We start from the raw sequence: 12105 nt of genomic DNA, 5'->3' as shown, positions 1-12105 counted from the left end.
TACTTTAGTATCATTGTCACTGAGTGTCATTCATTCATTGTCATTGACAGACAAATAGAAATTAAATAAATAATGATCATATTAGAGTTCTGGAAAAAAATACAGAAATATTGAGAGAACTTACCAACAGTGTCTGTGAATTCATTGGGTGGCATGGAAATATATAATTGCATTACAGGAACTGTCTGTATTTGCATTTTTATGTGATTGTATGTTTCCACTTGAAGGTATGAGGTAGATGCTTTAAAGATCTGTATTTCGTCTGTTAAAGTAATTATTAAAATTAATTATAAGATGTTAAGCAGGTTTATTAAAAACCTAGAATATTTTATCTGTTAAAAGCAAAAATATTTAATATCTTTAAGCATTGAATGAATAAATGCATCATACACTTATTTTAAAATATTATTAAACTTACCTGAATAGTAATAATCCTTAATTCTAACCATATCCTTTGTGACTTTCCCATCACTATTGAAAACGTATTTGACAACTGAAACAGACTAAAATTTAAAACACTTTGTAAGTTCATATTAATTTACAACATTCATTTTAATATAATATATGAACCTGAATTTTGTGCCATAAAAACATTTAATTTTGTGGGATTAACTGATAAATACCTAAAATGTAGACTAGTTTAAAAGTTTCTGTTAAATTTTGCTTTGTTGTTTTTTTATATCAGCTCTATGTGGCAGATTATAAAGGAATCCTTATCCCCAGTTTGTACATTAGGAAACTGAAACTCAAGAAGGTAACTTAGATTTCCGAAGGTCAGACAGTTCATAAGAGCTGAGGTCTGGGCTGGTTGTCCTCCCTTCCCATTTATATCTATTTCCACTGAGAATGTTGGTTCCACAAACACAAAGTTTGAAACAAATGCCTTGCTTTCTTTCTAAGCAGTTCACAAATGTAAAAATCCAGTAAACCAAAATGGATATCTAAGGTTGACCTGTAATTAGTGTATAGTTGTCTCTTTAAGTAATTTCAATATATTTCAAAATTCCAATATATAGCTTATCCAGAAACTTAATTGGTTTTATATGCAAACTTACTTAAGATTCTAATTTACATAGTAAAGCCTTTTTGAACTCAAAAATTTCTAGTTTGTGAAATAATGGATTTGATTTTCTTCTGACCAAACCTTAGGATGCTAATTACTTACTGAATTCAAGAGAAGTGTAACACTGTTTAAGCAGGTTCCTGTCTGACTGTTTGGACATGGACGAAGCTCAACACTAACAGACCAGTCTTCATTCTGCGAAAACAAAAAATATTTTTTATTGAAATATTTCTTAAGATATCACTTAGTACATGCTGTTACTATGTGGTTCATTCAGATTGCATGTTTGAATTTCAGTTATGCACAGTATCTGCACACAGTCTGCTCTGAAAATAGAAACTTTTGTCAGTTCACAGTATGATCTCAGAAAAGCTGAGAGCTTTACAGATGGTCGGAGATCCTGTGCAGCTATGTCTATGTAGCCTACCATCACTAGATTTTCTTTTTTTTTTTGGTACCAGGGATTGAACTCAGGACCTTGGCTTTCCAGGCAGGTGGTGGAACAACTGAGCTAAATCCCCGGCCCTATCACTAGATTTTCATGATCACTTTTTTCTATTATCTTTCCTCTTTATCTTCTTAAAGGGAATTGGGGTGTCCGGTTGGGATAACTAGGAATTAGTGATCATGTTGCTGTTATTCCCTGGACAGTCCCTACTGTTTGTAAATCTAATGTGAAAGGAAATTGATTTATAAAACTATCATATACGCCATATCAAACACTGACTATCATAAGTCTAGGAACATCTGATTTACAAGAACCACATATTCCATCTGCTTTGGCATATCTCCCTTTCACTTTCCCCATTCCTAATCCTCATGGATTAAAAGAGGAAGAGCATAAAAAAGGGAAAACAAATTATGTTGGTAGGCAATAAGGAAGCTTTATTTTGGAAAACAGACTTTCAGTAGCAGCAACTACACTTTGCAAATTACTAGGTATTAATCCACTCTTCTCACTTCAGGATTCACAAATTCTGTTCATCTTGTTTCTTACTACAATGATTAAATACAATTGTTTACTCTCACATCAGTGAAAAGCACAAGCTACAAAGGGGAATCATCTTTTTACTGGAATTCAGATTACTTAACATTAGCAGTGAAAAGAATGTAAATGTAAGGTTATCCTGTATCATGCTGGTACCACTCTACTATAAAGATGAAAAATCAGTTCAAAGGAATAATGATGGGAGCGGAAGGTACATCATCAAATGTGAAAGATTGTTTTATTTGAAGAATTAGTAATACATGCAAAGCAAAGAAGAAGAGTGAAATAGCTTCCCAGTGTACTTAGAGGATTATTAATGCATGAAAAGGGTTTTAGGCTTTTCTGTCCAAGGAATTTTCAAAGAGCACGGTTATTACTGATTCAATATTGACAAGTAATGATATCAATGTCAACATGTGAAATAAAATATATTGAGTATGCATAACTGGTAATTAGGAGGACTGTTTTTTATTTCTTTAAATACTAATTCAATGCAGAGATTTGCTTGAGAAATAGTTTAGTGTATATATGAAGTTTTTCAAGTGTTCTAAGATGTTACATACATGGATGGCCAAGAAGTGACAGTTTCCAGGATGGTTGTATTTATTATCATCAAAGGTGGTAAATAAACTTCCTTCCACCTTACATCTTCCAGGACATAACCCATCAGTGCAAGACCATTTTGCATCTTGGCATGTGCTGTAAAACACAGTGTTTATGGTAAAGGTCATCAAGTGTATCTTCTCTAATGTGAAAATAAACATCACAATATCAAGACATTGGATGAAACTTTAAGACATTTGATGAAACTTTATTAGGTCACTCCCCATCCAACATCTCAGCTGTGATAAAACACCTCATTGATCCTGGTATTTAAAAAGACTTCAATTCCTTTGACTAAAATAATTTCTGCATAAATTAAACATATAAAAAAATATAAGCTAGATTTGAAGCAATTTGCCTCCATGGAACACATTTCATTATTAACATTAAAACACCTACTGCATGCCACATTTGTAGACTTGTACTGTCACTACAAATCAAAAACATACTGTTTTAAAACTGTGGCTAGGCAAATTAAGATTTGTTGTAAATGTAAATTACATATAGATTTTTAAGACTCGGTATGCAAAAATATTGTAAAATATCTCATTAACTTTATTCTGTTAATTTTATAGTGAACTAGTATTTTGGAGGTACTGAATTATATAAAATACATTATTAAAGTTAATTCCAACTGTTTGCTTCTTTTTCCATTTTAAAATATACCAAAAAATGTTAGGACTGGGGATTTAGCTCAGTGGTTTCACTGCTTGCTGCACAAGTGCAAGGACCTGAGTTCGATCCCCAGTACTAAAAAAAAAAAAGTTAAATTACACATGTAAGCCATTTTTGTGGCTTATTTTTTGCTCAGGTAACACTACTGTAGACATTCAATAAATCATAGTTGTTCTTATTAATAATTATTATGGGTGTATTATTACCACAATGACAAACTATTCACAGGGAAAATATTATAGCATAAATAATAGATTTTTTATTGAGTCAGATTATTTCCTACAAGGATGCAATATATTTCTATTTTTTTCAATTTTTTCACTGATCATATTGTTATAGAACTCAAACTGAATAACCAAACAACAGAGAAATAATCTGCACTAACTTCTGACATGTTAAAATTCACTCCAGATTAAACAATGTATTATCACCAGTGTATCCATATATAGAAATTATTTGAAAAGAATTGAGCTGTTTCTGATTGTACATTTTATTAAACATTCTTAGCAGAATTAGCATCATTATTTCATTTTTGTAATCAAAATCTTGTGCTATGCTTTGCTTTATATTAGCAACTACTGTGCCAAGTGGTTTACTATTCAAATCACTGTTTCAGTTAGTGAACAACATTATCTTTTAAAGATATAAAGAAAACATATTTTAAATTAAAAATACACTAAGTTTTTTTAACAACAAAAAAAGTCTAAATTATAACAGAAAATTCAATGAGATTGCTACTTATTTCTGTAAAGTTTATTTTATTTTATTTTATCTTTTTATTTTATTTTTTTCCCATTAAGTTTATTGGTACATTTTAGGTATAAAATACAGTTACATTCATCATTGAGATCTTGTACCATCACATAAGTATCTTGGTTCTTATCTTTTTCCCCCTCCCTTGCCCTCCCTTCACACCCTCCATCCTTCCCTATTTACAAAGACTTTGTTTCCATTTTTTTTCCTTTTCTCATATTTTTTCTTTTCCCTTTTTTCCTTACCCCTACCCCTCCCACTTCCCCTGCTCCTTTAGACCTTTTCTTCCTGTTACACAATATCAGTTATACATTTTTTAAATTACAATATCAAGATCTAGGAGACATTACCACAGATTTAAAAGGATATAGAAAGCATATTAAAAAAATCTGTTTTGAAATAAATTTGACAACTTCCAAGAAGTAACTTGGAAGACAAATTAATGAAACTAGCTCTGGAGGAAATATAAAATTTGAATAGCACCTATTAAAGAAAGTATATTCCTAGCTTGAAAACCTACCTATACGACAACAGCAGGCTCATATACATTTTAACTGATAAATTATATCAAACAATTAAAGCAGAAAAAAGAAGAACATTTCTCCCCTCATTTTAGGAAATCAACATTGTGCTAATCCTAAAACTGGATAAAGATAATAGAAGAAAAAAGTATGAACATAGATGGAAATTTGTTTAACAAAACAAACTATTAGAGGTCAGATCTGGCAGTATGTAGAAAGTGATTTTCTTATAGGGATGGCAGTGTTGGTTCAGCATTGGAAGATCCATCCCCAAAAGTCATCATTTTAACAGAGAAAAGGAAAAAGCCATATGATCCTGTCACTAGTTGGAGAAAAACTATTGGACTGAATTCTACAGCTATTCATGGTAAAAGCTATCAGGAGACTAGAAGTAGAACAGAAACTTCTCAACAGATTAAAGACATGTTCTCCATACTTCCAGTGAGAATGCCTTATATGAATGGAGAAGATATAATGCTTTCTCACTAGGGTGGGCAACAAGGGCAGATATGCCTACTCTTCATCTGTCCATTAAACTTTGAAACATAGGCCCCACCAAAATAGACTGGCAATAAAATGACACAACTAGGATAGGATTGGCAAGGAAGAAGCAAAATCTTTATATGTAGATGAAATGATCATCTACAGAGAAAATACTAAGAAACCTCTAGGAGCCCCTAGAACTTGTATTTGAATTTAGCAGGATTAGAAAACACAAAGTATATATAAAAATTCAGGTCTATGTATACTTGCTATAAATGAAGAATTGGATATTGAAATTTAAAAGTTATGTAGGAGTACAAAGGACCTAGAAAAGTTTTTTTAAAAAGTGTTGGAAGACGTTTAGTACCTAATTTTAAGACTTCTTCTAAGGCTACAATAATCAAGGCAGTGTTGGTGTAAGAAAAGACATATAGATCACTGGAATAAAACAGAGAATCTAGAAATAGAACCACACATATATGGTCCACTGAGTTTTGAAAGATTATTAAACATTAGCATTTTATAGAATATAAACTCAATTCAAGAGTCGAGGAAGAGACAGTATTTTCAGCAAACGGCACTAGAACACCTGGTATCTGTATATAAAAAATTAACCTCAACCCTTTTTTTCCATACATGAAAATAACTTGAAGGGATCTATGAACCTAAATATGAAAGCCTAAAACTATAAAACTTTAAGAAGAAATTATAAGGGAAAATGTTTATGAATTCAGGATAGGCAAGAACTACCTAGTACACAAAAGACATGATGTATAAAAGAAAAAAATTGATAAATGAGATTCAATCAAAATTTAGAACTTTCGCAAGGACCCAGGTTTGATCCCTGGTACCAAAAAAAAAAAATTTAGAACTTTAAATGACATCATTAAAATGAAAAATAGTCCTTAAACAGACCATATTTACAATGCATATAACCTATGACTAGAATATATAAAGAACTCTTACAGCTCATTAATAGACAACCCTATTAAAAAGTAGACATAAAAAGATGATAAATAGCCAGTACAGCACAAGGAAAGGTGTGCAACTCTAGAACCAGAAAAATACTAATCAGTACAATAACAAGATTGAATTATACACCCATTAGGGAGATGAAGTTAAAAGTTTTAAAAGCCTTGTCATGACTTTTTCTTTTTGTTGGCTTCTCCCCCTTTCCATTTAATTTGTCATGCCCAATGGATTCATTCTGCTGGGTTTCCTGGGGTTGTGGTCCTCATTGTCTTTTCCTAGGGTATTGTCTAAAATTTTTTGGAGTGCTGGTTTGGTACTCATGAAGTTCCTAAGGTGCTCTTTATCATGAAAGTATCTTATTTCTCCAGCAATTTTGAAAGATAGTTTTGCAGGGTACATCAATCTGGGTTGGAGGCTGTTTTCCTTTAGGACTTGAAATACATCACTCCAAGCTCCTCTTGCCTTGAGGGATTGCATTGAGAAGTCTGCTGTGATTCTGATGGGCTTTCCTTTGTATGTGGTTTGTTTCTTTTCTCTCACTGCTTGTAGAATTTTGTTCTTCTGTTGGATTTCTGGAATCCTAACTATTATATACCTATGTGTAGATTTTTTTGATCAAGGCTAGCTGGAGTCCTATATGCCTCACTTATCTATATGTTAAGTTCTTTTCCCCTCCTTGGGAAGTTTTCTGCCATCACTTCTGTGAAGAGTTTTTTTTATGTTATCTGCACTCTCTCCTGTTTCTTCACTGACTCCAATCAGTCTTATGTTATTCTTCTTTGCATTGTCTAGCAGCTGCTGGATTGATTTCTCATGTTCCTTTACAATTTTAAAGCAATTTTTGTTTTCCTGGTCATTAATTGGAATCTTTTCTTCTATATCTGAAATTCTATCCTCACATTGGTTTATTCTGCTGCACAGACTTTCGATGGAGCTTTTAATCTCCCAGAAATCTGTTTGCATCTGTTTTATGGATTCCATTTGTTTCCTATGTTGGGATTCCATCATGTTCCTCAGATCCTCTATTTTTTAATCTGTGTCCTCTCTAGATTTATTGATCATGTCTTGCACCATGAGCACAATCTTTGGTGTTATCTGAGTAATTATTTCTGATTTCATTTTTCCCAGATCCTCTTTTGTTGCCGGTTCAGAGAGTCCAGGTGGCTGAGTATCAGATTGTTCCATCTCGTTTCCCTTTGGGGTTGCTGTACGTGATCCAGAAGTCTGAGGCTTGTTTATGTGTCTTCTCATTTCCATGGCGGGGGAGGGTGCTTCTGGCGCCCCGCAGGGCTCATCTTCTCTGCCCTAGGAGCTTGGGATGGTAGCAGGGGAGCTCCCTTCTGGGTGCTGGGACCGGCTCACCTTCTCTGCCCTAGGAGCTCGTAAAGTTTATTTTAAGAGTGCATTTAGGAAACTTTTTCAAAGTAGATAAAATATTAGTACTATTTCACTATTAATAAAATGTGGACAAAAGGACACACATACCACTGAGAACCACAAGGTCCTTCTCGGATTTCTCCTGGGTTATACACTTTTCCATTGGATTCACAGGGACAACTTTCCTTTAATACACACTTTCCTTTCTCTCCAATATCATCCAGTAGATAACCTAAAGTACATTATAAAAGGTTAATCCAGAGATTATAGAAACATCAGTAAATTGTGCAGCACTTTTTTTGTGAAGCTCTTGAACCAGTTCTTTCAAGTATAGCAAGATGAGCTACAGTCACTGCTCCACAGAGCACAGTCCTGGGGAGCCCAGTGTAGGAATAGAGAATATTGTGTGGAGTCTGGCGGCCCTCATGTTGGGAGAGAGAGAAACATACATGAGCTTTAAAGTCTCTCTAATCCTCCTCAGTAGACTGCTGTGAGGATACATTAGGAATGATTGAACTGTTGAAATACCTTGCTACAATAATATGCCACACTACTTGTGACTCAGCCACCTCAGTGCTAATACTTTCTTGGAGGTATTACCTTCTGAGCAGGTGCAGCCACTCACACATTCACTGTCTTGAAAAGGAGCCACATTCGAACAAGTTGCAGGATTTGAGAGTCCACATTCTTTGTAGATCTGTTTTTCTGGACATGTAGGTTTTTCTGGAGATATAAAAAAAATGCATATACGTAAATTAGAGAAAAATGAATGAGACAAATACATAATATTCAAATGAGGGGTTTCTCAAACGGGATTCTTTGCATCTGATTTTGAAGATATAAGTCAATCTTTAAGATACTGGATAAAACTAAATTACATAAATTTCTCCTGCACTATTTTATATATTTAATTTAGAGAAAATATATAGTGTATGTAATTTCATTTTCAGTTGAAATTGATTATTTTACTTGTAAGGATTGACCTAAGTAGAAGTATATTAATATTTGAAAGAAGCTATAATTGTGTTTTATCACTTCTTGAAATAAAATCATAGTCCTCATCTGTATACTTTTAATAGGTTTTCTAGTTTTTTCACAGAATTTATTCATTTTCCCCCATGACTTTTCACCAATGATTATCAAACTCCTTATTAGGATTTTACCCTAAAAAACTGTGACTTGAGGCAAGTCACATCACAAAATTGAGTCTCAGTTTCTTCATAAGCAAGTCAGAGACAAAATTTTATCTCTGTGATCCTTCTTCCTAGGGTTTAGAATCATTTGAGAAAACTACTTGGAAATATAGCTTGATTTTAAAGTGCTATGAGAACTTATTCATCATCTACAGTAGTTAAAAACCTACCACAAGTCACATTGGAATCATCGAGCCAGGATTCAAAGATGCCGGGCCCATCAGAAGCACAGAGCCGGGACAACTCCGAGAAAGTGTCACATGTAGAACTTTTCTCTCCTCTTTGGCAGTACTCATTGATGCAGATGGTTTTGTAGCCACTTGACAAAGTGGCTACCTTTTCACATTTCTCAAAGTAAGTTCCAATGATGTTGTTACAGTACTATAAAACAAAACATGGTGATTTTTTGAAACATAAGAAAAATGGGCAATAAAATGAAGTTTTATAAAAACATGTATATAGACGTTTTGTTGGTTTTTGCATAATATCCTATAAATTTGACAGGGAGAATTGTTGAACACTGCTTGAAATAATTTTTTTTAAGTATTAGGTTTGATAAAATGACTCCTAAAAGAATGCTTCACTTCTGGCATTATATATTGCTCATAATGATTTCAAAAATTATACCTCAATTTATCCAAAATGTCTCTAACCATGGTACTAATATTAAAACATGAAAAAATAGAAAGGGTAAGAAGAGCTTCATTAATGCTACAGATTGGACTGGTAACTGATGGAATAACACAATACACAGAAGGGAACTTCTCCCTTCAACTGATAATTGTGTGTATTTGATGAGCAAACAGACAACCATAAAGTACAGTATCTATCCGTTGTGTGTGTGTGTATAAGTGTGTGTGTGGGGGGAGTCATGTGAGTTTACTCTAAAAATAACATATTGTTCTATGTCCACAGAGGAAATAAAAACACTATATTGAACTAATACAGTTCAAATTTCAATGTAATCCAACTGCCATGTAGCAGTTTTCTATTTCTAACAATGTTTGCTTCCAGAGAAACACAAAAGCTTCTGTCAAACAAGTGTGTAATTTGTACCATATAGTACCCTGGTTTAATTTGCTTTGCAAGAGGATCATGAGATCTATCATCACAGTGCAACACAACATTTGTCAATAAAGCAGATGTCTCTTCCATTCATATCATCTACATATCTTTTGATCTTGAGAATTTCATTCTGGATTGAGATAAGAATCTGTGTATCTTTACAGTGATGAAATGGCTGCAATCTATCAAATCAAACAGCAAAATAACCCTAACCATAAATTTACAAAGTAAATGATCACTATTTTTAACTATAGTTACAATTCCTACAAAAAAGACAGAGGATATAGGGGTAACCATTGAGACTGGATAGCAGGGGCAAAAGTAAGGGAGAAGAACACAATTCACAGATTTCTGTTGTCAGAGGAGAATCAAGTCAATACCAATGCAGAGCTAATAATGGGGAGGTGGACTCAAACACTGTGCAAAGGAAATGGGAATGTTACACTAATATATAGTAAATATTATAATGTTTGGAAGACATTTTATCTTAGCATCTATAGCTAGACTAAAGCTAAAACACAGACTAGAACATTGGATTTACACAATCCTAATAATAAGATATGAGTGCGAAGAAGGGGAGCTTTGCTATCTGAATTAAACCTAAGGTTAAACAAAGCTATTATACTCAAAACAGCATGGTATTGGCACAGAACAGACACATAGCGAATAGAACAGGATAGAAATCCCTGAGTCAAATCCAAACAAAACAAAAAATGGGCACCAACAGAGCACAATCAGAATAGGATAGTCATTTCAACAAATGATGCTTGAAAAACAGAATTTCCACAAGCAAAAATTTGAAATTGAGCCTGATCTTATGCCATACACAAAGATCAACTCAAAGTAGATTTTTTTTAAAAAAGTAAATATAGGACTGGAAAGTACAAAACTCCTGGTTTGAACATTGAATAAAAACTCCTGGAGATGGGCTTTAACAGTGATTTTTTGGGGTGTCATATAAAAACTCAAGCTACAAACACAAAAGTAAATAAATGAGACAACATTCATCTAAAAAGCTTCTGTGCAACAAAGAAAACAAAAAAGTCAAAATGTCAGGTTACAGATTGGAAAAAATATTCGCAAATCAAACTGCATGATCTCACTTATATGTGAAATGTTTAAAAAATGATCAAATATATAAAGAGAAGAAAACAACAGTTATGGGGTCAGGGAGAGGTTTAAATAAGGAGATACAGATCAGAGAACACATAGTAGCATATATGCAGGACGGACAAGTCTAAAGGTCTACTGTATATCATGAAGACTACAGTTGACAAAATTTTACTTTATGTGGAATTCATGCTGAATGAGTAAAGTCTGGCTGCTCTTAAAAACAAAACAAAACATGAGTAATTGTGTATGATTGATGTTAACTTCCTGCACTATAACAACCTTTTTACTTTCTATACATATTCCATTATCATCATGTTGTGCACCTTAAAATATACATTAATATTTATTTTAAAAAGAAGCTAATGGGCAATGTTGTTGAAATGTGTTTCAAGGTAAAATATAGATTTCCTACCTGCACTCCATCTTCACAAACTTCATAGCTTTTACTAACAGCACTGGGACAATCACCAGGAATTTTACTGTTGACAATGTGTTCGTTAATGTCTTGACCTTAAAATGAAAGCATTGTTTAGTTTGAGATATGTATTACATATGCTACATATAGACTTGGCAACACAAATGTAAGTTCTCAATTTAACAATTTCTTTTCTTTAGACAAATGTAAATTCTTATGAAATTCATCCAAATATTAATAAATTACTTTATGACTTTCTTCTGGAAAGCAATTTGTATTAAATCCATTGAAATCCTACCTGTAGTGCTATTGAAGTTACCACAAAGGCCACAAGTTTCATATCGCTTGTGAAGAGTGAGCTTTAAAAAAATACATTTATATTTTTATAAAATACTGAAAATATCACAAGATAACATTTACCCAAACCAAAGGAAGAGGTCTTTTTATACTCAATTCTGTATAAGCTAGTTACTTAGGGGTTTATGAGGTGTGGTACAAAATACAGGTGAATGTGTTTTTTAAAAAAAATTTTAATATATTACAGTAAGACACACATTGCCTTTAATCCCCCTCAAAAGACTCCCTTTCACTTCCAACACATCTAACCTATTGTTCGTGCATTTTCTGAAGCAGTTCTGGAAAGCCTTTTACATCTTTAGTTGCATTGTGCTGGCTGTCTTGATTCAAAACATTTCCCTTTCAGGGCCCGTTTGATTTGGGGGAATACCAGAAGTCACATGGTACCAGATCCACTGAATAAGGTGAATGAGGACACACTGTAAAGGTTTATTACCCTGCGTTTTGCTGGATGGCACTTGGCAGTAGCATTCAGAGTATTTTTAATCACACCTCATACTACAAAGCCTTTTTATAAGAAATAATCT

At 33.2% G+C, this 12105-nt stretch overlaps 1 protein-coding gene across 1 annotated transcript in view; it reads right to left on the bottom strand.

Moving 5' to 3' along the window:
- The window catches only part of Muc19 (mucin 19, oligomeric), a 44127-nt gene that overhangs the window by 20831 nt on the left and 11191 nt on the right, over positions 1-12105 (bottom strand). Inside the window, exons 5-13 of the mRNA XM_087199957.1 lie at positions 11520-11580; positions 11219-11316; positions 8799-9009; positions 8036-8158; positions 7544-7667; positions 2615-2750; positions 1166-1258; positions 419-503; positions 125-262 (exon numbers count right to left, since the gene is read on the bottom strand). Coding sequence (XP_087056083.1) covers positions 125-262; positions 419-503; positions 1166-1258; positions 2615-2750; positions 7544-7667; positions 8036-8158; positions 8799-9009; positions 11219-11316; positions 11520-11580 — 1069 coding nt within the window. The remainder of the gene's footprint in view (positions 1-124; positions 263-418; positions 504-1165; positions 1259-2614; positions 2751-7543; positions 7668-8035; positions 8159-8798; positions 9010-11218; positions 11317-11519; positions 11581-12105) is intronic.

This window comes from Heterocephalus glaber, unplaced genomic scaffold (assembly GCF_053883595.1).
Source record: "Heterocephalus glaber isolate CG9 unplaced genomic scaffold, H.glaber_assembly_v1.0 deba00001733, whole genome shotgun sequence".
NCBI lineage: Eukaryota > Metazoa > Chordata > Mammalia > Rodentia > Bathyergidae > Heterocephalus > Heterocephalus glaber.
This window is presented reverse-complemented; position numbering and strand designations above follow the sequence as displayed.